The 16,431-nt window shown below is 57.5% G+C and overlaps 1 protein-coding gene across 1 annotated transcript in view; it reads left to right on the plus strand.

Annotated features, from left to right (window-relative positions):
* Positions 1–9,282, plus strand: part of LOC134761150 (uncharacterized) — a 34,853-nt gene extending 25,571 nt beyond the window's left edge. The window contains exon 4 of the mRNA XM_063722758.1: positions 4,326–9,282. Coding sequence (XP_063578828.1) covers positions 6,858–7,514 — 657 coding nt within the window. The 5' untranslated portion in view covers positions 4,326–6,857 and the 3' untranslated portion in view covers positions 7,515–9,282. The remainder of the gene's footprint in view (positions 1–4,325) is intronic.
* The last annotated feature ends 7,149 nt before the right edge of the window (positions 9,283–16,431 follow it).

The raw sequence follows: 16,431 nt of genomic DNA on the forward strand, positions 1-16,431 counted from the left end.
GATTTAGTTGAGCTAGAAATCCATTTGGTTTATTCCATATGTTTCCAAAATTTTCATCCTTTTAATTTTGAGATGGAGTTTCGCTCCTGTCCCCCAGGCTGGAGTGCAATGGTGCGATTTCAGCACCTGCTGAGACCCGGGCACAAAGGTCATGGGAAGAACAGGTGCCCACAGTGGCTGCAGATCTGCCCGTGGATCACTGAAGATTCCTGCTCTCCTGCAGAGGTGGAGATTGCAGTGAGCTGAGATCGCACCATTGCACTCCAGCCGGGGCAAGGAGCAAAACTCCGTCTCAAAATAAAAAGAAAAAGAAAAAAAAGAGGCCGGGCGTGGTGGCTTATGCGTATAATCCTAGCACTTTGGGAGGTCGGGGTGGACGGATCAGGAGATCAGGAGTTGGAGACCAGCCTGACCAACATAGTGTAATCCCGTCTCTAGTAAAAATACAAATTTAGTCAGACATGGCATCACCCAGGCCTCAGCTGTGTGCTGTGAGGATGGGCTAGAGAGAGACTGGGATGTTTATCCCACCACCCCCTGCTCCCTCTCTGCTGGGAAGTGTTTGGGCAGAGGCTGCTTTTCTCCACAGCAGCAGCTCATGCCAACTCCCTTCCACTAAACCTGTGAGCATGCTGTCAGGAGACGAATGGATACATAGACTTTAATTCAGGCACTAAGAGGTTAAACCCCCTTGCCCAAGAGCTAGAAAGCTGCAGATTTGGGATACGACGCCCCCATGCTGCTGCTCCTGCACAATTGCATGTTTCCTGGGATGGAATTAATGGGAGAACAAATGAAACAAGTGGAAATCCCACGGAACCAAAGAAATGTCTAGACCGAAAGCATGCATGCAGTGCACACCATCAATGCAAGTCATCCCAGGGCACATTCTACTCCATTCCCCAGACTGCTCCTTCCCCTGGGTTCCCTCCTCTGTCCATGACCACTGAGCTGGCTCTGCCTCCACCTTCTCTCTCCCAGTCCCCTGCCTCTGATTAAGAGTCAGGCCCCGCCAATTTTACCTCCATTTTACTGTGGCGCCCACCCTGGTCCCCGTTTCTCCATCTCTTTATCCTGAGAAGCATTATACCTTAGTGGTTACTATCTCAGCCTCGAACACAGGATTCACAGCCTGGCCACTTAGCATCTGGGTGACCTTGGGCAAGTCACTTAACCTGCTGTGCCTCAATGGTTCTCACGTCTAAAATGGGGATAGTGCCCACTCCACATGGTTGTGAAGATGGACAGTGCCAGGCAGACAATAAGCATGTCATATACACCTGTTATATACATGTTAGCTATTGCTTTTGTGGTTCAACCGCCCCGTGGCCCGCATCAAGACGGTGCCTCCCATTGGGGCTCCCTATCTGCAGCTGGACACCCCTGGCTCAGCCTCTGTTCTTCTCTGGAGTGAGGTTCCTGGTACACTACTCTGAGAAAGGTACTCCTGGTCCCTCAATCTGTATTGGATAAAGCCCAAACTCCATTTACGACCTGGCATTCAAGGTCTTTCCCTGTCAGGCCTGTCCTTGCCTTTCTACATCCATCTCCTGCTGCAGCTTCATCTACCTATGCTCAAACCAGATATGATAAACAATTGTTGAAAACGTTCTTACCAAAGGAATCTTATGCAGAATCCTAATGTATAGAGCAGCTAGAAGTGTAATTGCTCTGGTCAGGGCACCCCGTCAGCCTGTCCTGCTGCACAGCACTCCCAGAGCCACCCTCCAGGGCTACAGGCCCAGTGCAGTTTGCAGAAGTATTGCTTCATCCCCATGTGTTGCTACCTCCCTTCCAACTTCCTAGCCTTTGCACAGGTAGCAACCTTTGCCGAGCACACATTCTCTCAACCCCTTCTCCTCAAACCCAACCACACCCTTCAGGTGCAACTCCAATGCCACCCTTCTGAAGCCTCCCCGATCCCTTGCAACTCATTCCTCTGTTTCTGCAGCCCCATGGCCTCTCATTCTTGGAGAATTAACCATGTCCTTGGTAATGTGGATATTTTTGTCCCTGCATTATGTCCCCCATAGTCAGGAGCCTCTGCAGGGCAGGATGCATATTTGAATCATTGCTGACTTTCCCATAGTATGTGACAGTGACCCTCAAGCATAATCCTGGCCCCACCTCTCACTTCTCTTTGCTTACATTGGTCCCTGGTCAGGACTTCTCCTGCCATGTTTTAGGCAGGATAATAGAAGTGGTCAAGAGACCTAGCTCTGTTTTGTGACCCCTGGGAAGTTGCTTGGCTTCTCTGGGCCTCTATTTTCCAGCTGTGAAATGAAAATAACAACAGAGAACCTTCCTTGAAGGATTATTTTGAGGATGAGTTGAAATAATGCATGCCTGGTTCATCGATAACCCAATACATGTTAGGCATGATTGGAGGAGGGAAGCCACTGTGATGGAGTGATGATTCTCAGGTGAGCATTTGAGAAGCCTTGGGGTGAGGCTCAGGTAGACACTACCAACTGCTCACACAAACAGTGTCCTGTCTTCCAGGGCACGCAGCGGGGCTACATTGCCCCAGCTCGCTTGCAACTGGATGTGGCCATGTGACTGAGTTAGAGAATCCACATCAGAGCTCAAGATGTAAAGAGCCAGATCCCTGGCTGACCATGGGGAAGAATGTCTGCTGATCAGGGATGCTCAATTAAACTTTACTCAAGTGAGAAAGAGATTTTTATTGTGTTAAGCCACCAAAATTTGGGGATTTAGCTGCTACAGCAGCAAAAATTACCTAAGGAACTAGGGCCAGTTTTGTTCAATGTCCCGGAAGGCTCACTCCTTCTTAGGTTGCTGGGCACTGTCTATGGCTACTGCACTGCTGCCCCTTGGGGATCTGGGATGTCGATCATTTGGAGAGACTCACGTGAAGAAGCCAAATATTCCCAGCCAGTACCGGACGATCACAACCAGCATGTCCTCATAGGCAGCCAGGGAGGACCCATCGAAGATGGAGGCTGAGGCAGTCTTGAAGGCACCCCCTGGGAACCACACCAAAACCTGAGGAGGAGACAGGAATGTCCCATCAGCCCACCAGGCACCACCTCCCCTCCCCATGCCGTTTGGGGCACACGTTCTTCAGGTGAAATGAAATATAAATGTCCCACTTGCTAAGCAGGGTGTGAGGTTTCATCTTTTGAAGGCCCAGGGTGAAGCCTGTAGGCTCTGGCACCTGAGTGCCTGGCTTTGATTCCCAGCTCTGCCACTAACTAGCTGTGTGACCTTGGGCAGTTTACTTAACCTAAGGCTCATTTTTCTCATCTGTAAAATGTGAAGAGGGAAAGTATCTCACTTGCGAAGTTTTATGAGGTTTAAACAAAATTCTGCATCTAAAGCTCACAGAACAGTGAGCATTAGCATATTTCAAATTTCAAAGTGCTCAGAACTTGTTCACTAAATACCAGTGAACCTGTGACCCACGGGAAGATGGAAACCGTTGTAAGCCATGTATAAGAGCAAAAACAGCTCAAGGTGTTTCAGAGGAAAGCTCTCTACCTTCAGAGGGAGGGGAGGGGAGGGGAGAAAACGGGAATGGATGGGGTGAGGGGAGGGGAGGTGGAGAAAAAGAGGAGGAGGAGAAGAAAGAGGAGGAGGAAGGGAGAAGGGGAAGGATGAAAGATGAAGAAAGAAGGGAGAGAAAGAAGGGTCAGGAGTGGTGGCTCATGCCTGTAATCCCAGCACTTTGGGAGTCTGAGGTGGGTGAATTGCCTGAGCTCAGGAGTTCGAGACCACCCTGGGCAATATGGTGAAACCCTGTCTCTACTAAAAAAAAAAATTAGCCGGGCATGGTGGCAGGCACCTGTTATCCCAGCTACTCGGGAAGCTGAGGCATAAGAATCACTTGAGCCCGGGTGGCGAAGGTTGCAGTGAGCTGAGGTTGCACCACTGCACTCCAGCCTGGGTGACAGGCTGAGACTCTGCCTCAAAAAAAAAAAAAAAAAAAAAAAAAGAAATGAGGGAAGAGTAAAAACTTTATTGGTTAGAAAAACTGGGACCAGGGAACATAAAACGTTATTCAAATGGCATTATCTCTCTTTATACATTTAATAAGAAATCCTTTCCATTCTCTTTCTTACGGTCATGTTAGAGATTACAGTCTTTGGGGCAGGTAAAAAGAGGAAAGCAACTGAGGAAAGGGGAGGAGGACAAAGCACTGGCTTTGGTGCCAGAATCTAGCACCTACTGCATGTACAACACAGAGGAAGTCATTTACGCCATTCCTGTGCCTCATCTTCTCCATCTGTGGAATGGGTCCAAATGCATGATTATGTTTTACAAATGTCTGTAATTAGCCAGTTCTTGTTTTTCTTTCAATGCAGCTACAAGGCCACCGGCTATGCAAGGCCACAAGTTATGCTGTGCTATAGATTATGCGACCTATCACATGATTAATTTATTGTAAGTTCTTTTATTTATTGTAAGTCCACTCATAAAAACCCCCAATCTGTCTTTGTTTAATGCTCAGCTTCTTGGATATGAATCCACTGAGCCGGTCCGTACCTAAAACAAACAATCCTCCTGTTTCTCTCATATTGGTCTCTCCGTTCCTCAGTTTACCGCAACAGTCCTGCTCAATGAGGTGAGGGAGCCACATGGTGGTGTCAGTTGGAAGGCAGGCCAGACAGGGCAAGGAACCAGGATCAGAGAAACCGGCTTATGTGAGGGGGAGTAGGTCCCCAGGTCCTGCTCCTACCTGGGCTCCTGGCAGCTCCCAGCCACTGTCCAGAGCTGCAGAGTCAGTAGCCTGAGGGTGGAGGGAGCAGGCCTGCTCTGCCTGGGATAGTCCTCTTCATCCCGCTGCAGCTGAAGGCTTCACACCAATAAACACGTGAGGCGGCAAAGATTACGGTAGTGCCAAGCAGCCACTCACACTTTAGTGAGAATTGGTGGATGAAGTAGCCCTGGGCTAGATCCTGGGAACATGGCAGGTCAAGTTGGATGGTGGAGGGGGTTCACCCAAGGCCTGGAGGGTCTGCGGCAATAGAAGAACCAGAGACTGGCTCATGGGGCAGACAATAACCCCACCCACTAGCCCAGATATCCAGGACACCTGCAGGCACAGGGCAGACTCCTGAGCCAACCCCACGGCCATCTACTATCCCAGTGAGGCAGGAAGAGAGAGAGTCTCTGCCCACCTGGCCCAGTACTAAGAGAGACCCCCGCCTTTACATGTGCGTGAAGGGTCCTCACCCCGTGTGTGTTGTGGGGGGGTTCTCACACTCCAAGTATGGGTAACAACCCCTAATACGTGGCACCAGGACACAGTGGGCCTTGGGGGCCAGTCTCGGCCCAGTCGATGTGGCCACCCCCAGCACCAAGGTGCCCTCACTGTGCAGGGCCTCAGCAATTTTGATGAGTTTTCATTTAACATTCTCTTTATCACAATTACTTTGAAAACTATTCAGTGCAGTTATTAATAATTAATTATTTTCTGCTCTTATATTAATTATCTGGGCATTGGGAATGTCACCAAGATTTAAAATTTTTAATTGTTAATAATATTTCCTGGACATGGGAGAGGTTTCCTGCATCTCCACACATGCCCTCCCTGCTCTGGGTGAGGCTGGCTAGCGCCCCCCTGTTGTGGGGAGCCCCCACTCTCGCTGGCACCACCTGCAGACTGCCCCCATCAGTTCATCCTGGGCCCTGAGCAGAGCTCTGGGCAGGCCTGGGTGACTGAACCCTCCCTCCAGATGCTCCCACCGGGCCCTGGGGTGCCGATGCTTGCGAGCCCTGTGGCCGATGCAGGTCCTCAATGGCCCCCAGGATGGGGCCGCCCTGGCACCGAGACCTGCCGAGATTGCAGTGGGAGGCTGTGAAGCATCTGCCACGTGAGAGGTGGCACCAGTGGCCTGCTGTGCTAGGTCAGCCCCAGCTGCAGATCCCAGGCTGCTGCACTCCCGCAGGGCCCCCGCCCAGCCGCGCAGCGGTCTCCAGTGTCCTCATCAGCTCTGTGACCAGCAGCCTCAGGGAGCCACAGCAGACAGGAGACCCTCCATTGGGTGCACACCCAGGGGCCCGGAGAGGACAGGATGGGCCACACGGATGGCTGGCTGGGGCTGTGGAGCCCAGGGGTGATGCCGCAGGCGCTGGGAGGTGGCATTATGTGACCACGGCAGCCTAAGACCACTACTGCGGGCCCAAGCTCGCAGCTCGCTTCCCACTATTCTCAGCGAGAGGACACAGGCTACCCTTTGAGGCCAGCCCACAGCTCTCTTACCAGGCAGCACTTTACCGCCCCTCACTATGTCCTGTCGCTCTGCCCCTGTGGCCTGCTGTGCAGCAGGCACCATGTCACCCGTTCATAGATGAGCAAGCCAAGGCTCGGGGCAGGAGACCAGTGCAGCAGGCTCACCACCTCATGGGAGCACGCTCTACACACGGCATGCCCTCAGGCCCCTTTGGCTGAGTGCCCAGCCCCATCCCCAAGCTGCCCCGCTGGCTATCCAAGCACTGGATGGAGTCTGGAGGGGAGAATGGTTAGGTGCCTCCTCTGGGTGGCCCCTCACTTTAGGGAGGCTCGGAGACTGTGCTCCAGCCTAGGTGGAGGTGGTTGTGGCTGCCCCTGCCCCTCCGCCCACCCCTGCCTGCTTCCTCTGCTCCAGCTCAGTCAAGGAGAAGCGAAGGGTGCTGCTGAGACAGAAGGCGGCCGGGGAGAATGCCCATGGCATGAAGTCCTGGAGACCCGCCCTAGCCTCCCCCTCCCCACTCCACAATGCGCACCCCATAAAGAGCCTTGTCAGGCATCCCCTCCAATGCAATCAGACCAGCGTGGAGCCTCCTGTACCTGAGGAACTAGTCCCAAGCAATGGCAGCCCTCAAACCCACTGTGGGCTTGTCAGCATGGTGCTATGACAGTGCTGATGACAGTAGTGAGGATGGGCTCAGTCACAGTGACCATAGTGATGGTGGTAGTGATGGTGATGGTGGTGGCGATAGAGGTAGTGATGGAGGTGGTGATGGTGGAGGTGATGGAGGCTGTGGTGGTGATGGTGGTAGTCGTGGTGGTGATGCTGGTGATCATGGTGATGGTGGTGGTGATCATGGTGGTGGTGATGGTGGTGGTGGTGATGCTGGTGATCATGGTGGTGGTGGTGGTGATCATGGTGGTGGTGATGCTGGTGATCATGGTGGTGATGGTGGTGATCATGGTGGTGGTGATGGTGGTGGTGGTGATGCTGGTGATCATGGTGGTGGTGGTGGTGATCATGGTGGTGGTGATGCTGGTGATCATGGTGATGGTGGTGGTGATCATGGTGGTGGTGATGCTGGTGATCATGGTGATGGTGGTGGTGATCATGGTGGTGGTGATGGTGGTGGTGGTGATGCTGGTGATCATGGTGGTGGTGATGGTGGTGGTGGTGATGCTGGTGATCATGGTGGTGGTGGTGGTGATCATGGTGATGGTGGTGGTGATGGTGGTGGTGGTGATGCTGGTGATCATGGTGGTGGTGGTGGTGATCATGGTGGTGGTGATGCTGGTGATCATGGTGGTGGTGGTGGTGTGATGGTGATGGTGGTGGTGATGCTGGTGATCATGGTGATGGTGGTGATGGTGGTGGTGATGCTGGTGATCATGGTGATGGTGGTGATGGTGGTGGTGATGCTGGTGATCATGGTGATGGTGATGGTGGTGGTGATCATGGTGATGGTGGTAGTGCTGGTGGTGATGTGGTGCTGGTGGAGCTGGCCATGATGGTGGTTATGGCCATGCTCATGGTGACAGTGGTGATGATGTAAATGGATTCTCCTCCTAGAGTTTCCTGGAGAAACAACTTATCTGCTTCCCCAGGGCTGCCTGGTCCCTCCCTGCCTGGGGGTGGTCCCCGGAGGCAGGAAAAGCAGAGCGTGGACTGAGCCTGACAGGCCAGTCAGCATCTTGAACTCACAGAGAACATTTAATCTTAGTTAAAAGTAAATAAATTCATTTACTGGGAGGGGAAGAAGGGCCCAGTATTTACCGCGAGCATGTGGAGTGATTACTCCAGGAGGTTCCCTCGGGATGCCAGGCTCCATCCCCATTCCTGTCAGGCTCACCGTGGCAGGTGGGAGGGAACGGCATGGGCCCACCCTGCCCTCGGGCCCCCGGAGGGGCATCTCCCTCCTACCCCCCAGGGCAGGGGCTGCAGGGTTGGCAATGTCCCCTTCCCTCCCCCAGCCCCCAACTCTTGGCAGGGCCCTGGCCCACGGACCCCTGGATTCCTGAATGTGGGCACACCTCAGCCCCTGGCAGGACACCTCCAGGCCCTCACTGGCTCTGTTGCTCACCTGCTGTGTGACCTCAGGAACCCTGCCCCTCTTTTAGCCCCTGTCCTCACCTGGGAAATGGGTGATAAAGGCACGTGCCCCCGGCGGGGGATGGAGGTTGGTACTGGTAGTCAGTGTCCCCGTGACAACGACCTACTGGCTGTGCAGAAGGTGGGCCTAATCTTCCGAACTCAAGGAGTCCTCCATGAGCACGGCCCTCAGCCACCGAGATCCCCAAACTCCCATAGTCCCCGAATCTCCACGGCCCAGTGCTGAAACAAGAGCCCTGGGGCTCGAGGCCCCTCAGACAGGGCGTGGTGAGGGCCCATCGGAGGAAGGGCTTCCTCCTGCCCATCCTGGCTGGGCACTGTGCTGGGCTGCAGGAGCCTGAGTTGGGGTAAAAGGAATTTCAGGGGCGACAGAGTCAGATCCAAGGTCAACTGCCCATCTCAGCCCAGGACTCCAGCCTCTTGCAACAAGATGGGCCAGGCCCCTCGCCGGAGTCTGCTCAGCAAGGGGCCTGTGGGTCCCTGGGCAAACACTAGCTGGGTCCTACCCTCAGCCTGAGGCCTCCTTCCAGCCTCCTCCCTGGTGCAGCCCAGCTAGAGCGCGTTCATTCCCTGGGGCCTCCCGCCTCGCCCTTCCCTGGCCCTGCACTGGGTGAGGGCGCATCTCCTAGAAGCAGCCACTCAGGGTCTGCTGAGATTAGGGGGCTTGGAGGTGACCCTAGGGACACCCTGCCCCTGTGCCCCAGACAGGTGTCCCCCTCACTATGGGTGATGAATGTCGAGGAACTGCCATTATAATTAGCGTGGAATGTGCCGCCTCTCCCAGGGAAGAAAATCCCATCTTGGAAATACAGCTCGGATGCAAGTTCAGTTTCACCCACGGGGCCATAAAACCCTTTTCCCAATCACCCGGTGCTGTTGGGGACCGGCACCATTCATCCTGGAGATGTTATTTAGAGCCAAGACATCACTTGGGGAAAAAAATCAGGTCCGCACTCCACGAGGAACCCCTCTCTATGCCCTGCAGAGCCCTCAGGAGATGGACGAGACTGCTCGGGCACCAGGCAGGGAGGGGCAGGGATGCTGCTACCCTCACAGCCACCCTCACGTCCCAGGAGCCATGCCTCACTACATCAGCCCCTGCCAGACCCTCCCTACCAGAGATGGCCCCATCGGCAGATGGGAAGACTGAGGCCAGAGAGGACTGGAGGAGCTGGAGGGCTGGGACAGCTGGTGGGCTGGACTGCTCAGCTCCACTTGCCCTGCCTGCCCCCAGCAGACACTGCCCTCCTCTTCATCCCCAAAGCCCCCACCTGGCCCAGATCCTCTCCTGAGATCAGTATCATCCAACAGCCTTTTAGAAAAAATCGTTTCCTTGATTACTGAGGGTAACAATGAAAACACGTAATTGAATCTCCAAGAAATTACCATTTTTATAACTTGCGCCCAGTTCCTGAGATAAATTAAACGTCTCCCCAGTATGGTGAGCCGCTCACTGCGCATCAGCGAGGGGCTGATACTGCCCTTTATCATTGATGCGGGACTTATTAAGAAGAATGCCTCACACTGCCTCCCGGGAGGCTCCTGGCACCTCCAGCTCACGGCCCTGAGCGGGCAGAGTTGGCCAACTGGAGGCGCCGGGTGGGTGATCAGGTGGGCCCCCTCCTGACCACTCCTGGCCCTGTTGCTGGCTAGCTGGGTGGTGGTGTGGGTGATTGGTGGGAGGGCCAGTCAGAATCTCAGCCTAGACTCCCAAGAAAATCAGGCTTGTGCGCAGCCGGGCAGCGACAGCTTTCTGAGCAGTGCAACCCTGGAGCCAGAGTGGGGAAAAGGCAGGGAAGTCAGGCAGGAGGAAGGAAGCGGAGATGGTAGAGAGGGAGGATTTACCCACCTGCCCCCCACCTGCTGGCCAAAGCTGACCCCACCCGATTGAGCCAGTGCCCAGAGGACCCAAGACATCACAAGGTCAGGCAGCAGAGCAGCTCTGGGGGAGGCGAGGCCCCGCTGAGGCAAGGTACCGCCTGGCACAGGGTCTGGGAGCAGGTGGGGGCAGCAGGCTGGCCACACCCACCCAAGGAGCTGCTGGGTTGGTCAGCAGAGGGGCGGGGAGGTGGGGCCAGCTGCCAGGATGGGCTGTCCATCTGTGAGCGGCTGATAGTGGGTTTCCTGCTGGCAGTTGCTAGCGGCTGGGTTCTCGTGGCTCTCTGGCTGGCTGGGGGCTCTTTGGGTTGTGGGGAAGCAGAAGCCTCCAGCCTGTGGACTGAGTTTCTGAAAATGTCTGCAGGCTGCACTCAGCAGAGCCAACTTCAAGCAAAGGACCCGAGTGACACTATTCACGTGCAAACCACTGCCCCTCCCAGCGTGGCCGGTTGCCTGAGGGCCCAGAGCCACCCCCTGGGGAACATCCGCCTGGTCAGAACCCTGGCAGTGGTGGCTGCACAGCGAGCAAGGGTGCTGTCAGGGGACAGAGGACCTGCTCCCTGGGAATGGGAGAACTGAGGCCCAAAGAGTGGCCTCCCACTTGATCTAGGAGAACTCAGGGTCAAGGGCAACAGGCTGAGGTCACCCAGGACCCTCAAAGGCTGGCTCTGAAGGTGAGACCTTCTTCTGAGGAGACAGGTGGCCTCAAGCAGCACCCCTTGGCAGCCGGCCCAGAGGGCTGGAGTGGGGTGGGCTGGGAGGAACACAGTTCGGGACGGGGTGGGTGCCTACACCCACAACTGTGCTCCTGCCTTCTCTCCCTCCCTGGCCTGGTTGCCAACTTCCCAGGGTCCCCTCCTGCCCCCAAGAGGCCCTGCCGCCCAAGGGCCTGCCTGGATGCTCCAGTGGGGCTTGAAACCCCCACAGTCAGGCAGCAGACCGTGACTTCTCAGCTGTGTGTCCTGGACAGAAGCAAAGGAGGCCCCAGAACCTCTCATCGAAACTCCAACCAACATGGGAATCCAGGGCAGCCAGGGGGCAGCCTGCCTGGGGACAGGGCTGGGCTCAGACCCCAAAGCCCAGGGTCTGCAGCCATCCCAGTCCCATTCCACAGAGCCTGAGGCATCAACCTCAACCTGCTCCCAGCCCCACTCCCACCCCACGTCCCAGATCTCCCATCCCACCAGGATACACCCAGCCCACAGCCTGGCTCCAAGGAACAGGCTTGTTGGGCCTGAGGGCCCTCAAAAGGGCTCTGTCTCCAGGCCTGGGGGAGGGCAGAGGCCCCAGCCCAAGTCCAGAACAGAAAAGGGCAGAGTGGACACAGGGCCCCAGAAGGCCAGCGCTGAGATCCCTCCTCTGCCCTGTGCCCAGTAAACCTCTGGTGTGTCCCCTTGAGGCCCCCATGAGAAGAATGAGGCAAGCAGGGTGGAAATGGTGTGGTCACTCCAGAGCAGTGGCCATATCCAGCCTCCCGGCCGCCCTCCGCCCCAGACCAAGGCCCAGGTGGCATCTCCCAGGGCAGAGCCAGGACCAGCCTCCCGCCCTCCCCTGCTGTGGGCCGAGACATCAGTTGGAGGTGGGGGCTCCACCTCCCCAGCCTCCATCATTCCCTCTCAGGTGACTCTTCATGTGGTTTGGTTTGCCTCTTGGAGTACCTGCAGGGGGCCCCTGCTGACCCTAAGCTGGCCTCCTGCATGCTGGGAACCCGGCCATCCCTCTGGCTCCTGGTTCTTCCTCCAGATGGGCTGTCTCTTAGCTGAGAGTAGTGCCTACTCCCGGGCCACTCTCTGTCCACGGCCTCACTGACCCAGGCCACAGCGGCTGCCACACCCTGGCCAGGGGCAATTGTGACCTTGGACAGGAGCTGGGACCCCTCCCCCAGCCCCAGCTGCCCACTGACAAGTGGGACAACCTGGGGCCAGGCCAGTGCTGCCCGAAGGCTACTATGCTTGGGAAGGCCCCAAGACAGGAGCCCTGCCCCTTGGGAGGGGTGGCAAACCGCCCTGGGACAGTGCTGGGGTGGCCGGGATGATTTGTCTCCATGTGAAATGTGGGATAGACACCCTAGACTCAGCAAGGGAACTTCTGTCTACCCGGCAAGCCCCTGCCCTAGACCCCATGGGAACTTCGGATCCAAGTGGGGAGGGGGCTCCCCCCAGCACTGCCCCTGCCCTCCCAGAGCTTCCCCTGCTGGATGCTCCAGCTGCAGCTCCCGAACCACTTGGCCTGCTCTGGGCACTGCGTCTGCAGGGGCGCAGTGCCATCTGGTGGTGAAACTGGGAACTGCACCACAGCTCCAGCCCGTACCTGCCGCACACAAGTCCCAGAGACCGAGGGGCGGCCATGGAGGGATTCCAGGGGGACTGCCGCTCCTCACCTGCTCCCCACCCACCCCCCCCCCCGTCTCTCTCTCAACTCAGGAGCCTGATATTGGGGCACAGAGACAGGCCCTGGAGCTCACAGCCCAGCACTGTGTTTCCTGCTCTAATAGGCAGCCTAGTCCCCAGCAGGTGCTGGGCGGGCACGGGGCAGCGAAGGGGACAGGTAAGGAGTCCTGGCTCTTGGCTCCAGCAAGGACCTGGGAGATGACCTTGGCACCAACCATCAGGCGCTCGCCACGCTGTCTCCCCAGGCTCCACTGTCAGACTAGAAGGGACAGGTGGGCAGGGAGTGCCAAGAAGGTGGACTGGCCAAGCCGGTGGGCTCCTCACAGGGAGGAGACTGGGCCTGGGCGGGGGTAAGCATGTTCAGTTCAGCCCCGGCAACCCTGGAGCCAGGAGCCTGACACCCCAGCATGGCCACCTCCTGGGGCCTTGGAGCCCTGGACACCCCGGCTGACAGTCATTTACTGGGGCCACATTGTCCATGAGAGGTGGCATTCTTATCTCTCTCTGATTCCTAAATAAAAAATGTGAAAAGCCGTGTCCAGAGACTCACCCAGGAGGGAGACAAATGGCCTGCCATTACCCACACCCTGGGAGCGGCTTAGCCATGCTAGGGATGGGACAGACAAAGGGTGAGCCCTTCCCTCTCTGAGCCTCACCTCTGACATGGGAAGGCCCCAGGGACAGGGAGGTCATGGGCTCAGCATCCCCAGCACTCTGCCCTTCCCCCACACCCTGTTCCCAGGACCCAGCCCTCATCTGTTCTCTGTCCCCTCGGGGGTGCCCCACAGGGTGGGAAGGCAGGGGAGGCTGCCTGGCACTCGGGGCATGTGTCCACTTGCCACCCTGGCCCTGGACAGGGTGGGGCACTCTGCAGGCCACCGCATCCCTCACACAGCCCCCCGCAGACCCGTCCTCTTGGCTGTGAGTCTAGGGGAACCTGGGAGGCCCAAGACCACCTTGGAGCCCCATGGGCCCTGACCGAAGGCCACCATGCACCTCTTCCCCTCCTGAGGCAAAGGAGCACTCACACCTCAGGCCACAGCCCAGGCCCTGGGAGGACATGAAGGGTAGTGCCCATGCCAGGGCCCACGGCCCTTTCTGCCAGGTTTTCTGGAACCCCCAACCCTCCACATAGGGCAGCTCTGAGGGCTGGAGAGGGAGCAGACCCTGACAGGCAGCCTGGGTGGGTGTGGACCAAGAGCCCATGTTAGGGGGCACACAGATAGGGTCCTCTGAGGGCTGTGGCTAGCCCAGTGACCCCGAGTTCCATCCACTCAGGGCCTGTTTCCTGGCTTTTGAGATATGCTTGGGAAGAGCCAAGCACAGGCAAGGTGGCTCACACCTGTAATCCTAACATTTTGAGAGGCTGAGGTGGGCAGATCACTTGAGCCAGGAGTTCAAGACCAGCCTGGGCAACATAGCAAGACCCAGTCTCTACAAAAATAAAATAATAAAGAATTAGCTGGGCATGGTGGCGCATACCTGTGGTCCCCAATACACATGAGGCTGAGGTGGGAGGATACCTCAAGCCCAGTTGGAGGCTTCAATGAGCTGTGATCGAACCACTGCACTCCAGCCTGGGCAACAGAGTGAGATCCTGTTTTAAAAAATAAAAATAGAAAATAAATAAAATGAGCTTAGGGCATGGAACATCAAGGTGGCAGTGCAGACAGCAGAACAGCCCCATCTGGCCCCTGCCCTGCGCTGCAGCCCGGCTCCAGCAGGAAGGACTCGGGTCTCCATGCTGGGCACCCCAGCCTCGCCTCCTCTTTGCCCTCCCAACCCATTCCTGGCCAGCAGAGGAGGGGCAAGGGCACAGGGCAGACCCTCTGAACCAGGCTCCTCGAGGCCATCTGGACACCATGGCAACATGGGCAGGAAGCGGCTTCCATTGCAAATGACGTCCAGGGAGGCGCCGGCCTGGCAATGGGGCCACGGCCCTCCTAGCACACTGCCCTGGCCACACTTTCTGCCCTCGAGCCTGGGAGTTCCAGCTTCCAGCCAGTGCCCCCACCGCAGCCATGCCCTGTCCTGCACGACATCCCGGAGCCTGGACCTGAGGCGAACCCCCATGCCCACCCCAATCCAGGACACCGCTTGGCAGGGCGCTTGGCCTTTGTTCGCGTATCTGACCCCGTGAGTGGGGGACCCCAGGGCTGGGGATCCAGGGCCCCATCTCTCCAAGAGTCCCCCACCTTCTCCGGCTCAGGGCGATTGGCAAGAATCACAGGGAGGGGTGAGAGGGGCTGGGGGAGGAGGGGCTTCAGGGCTGACTGAGACAGCAGCAGCTTTCCCCGGTACAGGCGGGGAAAGGGGTGGGGGCATCAAGGAGCTTGGGGTTTCCAGGCCAAGGAAGGTGGTGCCCAGGGTCAAGGGTGACGGGAGGACATTGGGCCATTCAGGGGGTCCCGGGCGCCCCCTCGGGGCCACTGAGGAACCTCATCTGGGCCTGGGCACCTACGGTGGGACCTAAGGACCCCGCCCTGCTGTTCACCCAGGAAGCCAGTGTTGTCTTCCTTACTACAGGAGCCACCTGTCTCTGTGAAGACCTCTCCCTCCTCAGCATCCTGGCCCCTGTGGGGCACCTAGCAGGCTGGGGACACACAAAGCAGGTGCAGCCCCCACCCCACTCACTCAGGTACGCAGAGAGCAGGGGGCAGGCCCCCGCCCCACTCAGGGACACAGAGAGCAGGAGGCAGCCCCCGCCCCACTCACTCAGGGACACAGAGAGCAGGGTGCAGCCCCCCACCCCACTCACTCAGGGACGCAGAGAGCAGGGGGCAGGCCCTGCCCCACTCAGGGACACAGAGAGCAGGAGGCAGCCCCCCACCCCACTCACTCAGGGACGCAGAGAGCAGGGGGCAGGCCCCACCCCACTCATTCAGGGATGCAGAGAGCAGGGGGCAGCGCCCTCCCCTGCTGCTCAAGGCCTCCTCCACTCTACCCCAGGGCCACCTCGCCTCAGGGTTCCTCCAAGAGGCCTTCCTTAGCCCCCATCTCAAGTTGCCCCATGGGGTCTCTGAGCTCAGCACATCCTGAGACCCATGACATTCCGGCAAGGAATGAACAGGGCAGAGGCTAGGGGAGGTTCCTGAAGGCTGCCGCCGCCCTCTGGCAGCTACACAGACAGCCTCCAGTAGCCAGGGCCAGGTGTCCAGCCGCCTCTGCTGGGGAGGCCCCACGTGGCACTGAGAACAGGAGAGAGGTCATCTGCAGACCAGATCTTTAGAGACACTTCTTGAAGTGGAGAGCAGAGGCTAACATAGCAGGACACCCTGGCAGGAAGAAGGCAAGTGGCTGGCAAGCAGTGGCCTCGTCACTGGTATGAGGAGATGTGTGCTGCAAACAAGCATGGCAGGACAGCAGTGGGAGCTGGTACCGTCCCCACTCCAGACCACAGCCCTGCAGCCCGAGACGAGTGGGAGCCAGTACTGCCCTCACTCCAGACCGCAGCCCTGCAGCCCAAGACGAGTGGGAGCCGGTACTGCCCCCACTCCAGACCGCAGCCCTGCAGCTGAAGCCAAATGGGAGCCGGGACTGTCCCCACTCCAGACTGCAGCCCTGCAGCCCGAGATGCCGCCTGGAGGCAGGAGGCCTACCTTCCAAGACCTGGGTGTCCGGCTTTCTCAAGTTAACAAGGAGAGAGGAGTGCCGGGCAGCTCTGCCTGCCTCCCCTATAAACAGGGATCAAAAAGAAAGAAAAGGCTGGGCGCGGTGGCTCACGCCTGTAATCCCAGCACTTTGGGAGGCAGAGGCGGGCAGATCACGACGTCAGGAGATCGAGACCATACTGGCTAATACGGTGAAACCCCATCTCTACTAAAAATACAAAAAAATTAGCCGGGCATGGTGGCGGGCGC

The sequence above is a fragment of the Pongo abelii genome, chromosome 23, assembly GCF_028885655.2.
Source record: "Pongo abelii isolate AG06213 chromosome 23, NHGRI_mPonAbe1-v2.0_pri, whole genome shotgun sequence".
Taxonomy (NCBI): Eukaryota; Metazoa; Chordata; class Mammalia; order Primates; family Hominidae; genus Pongo; species Pongo abelii.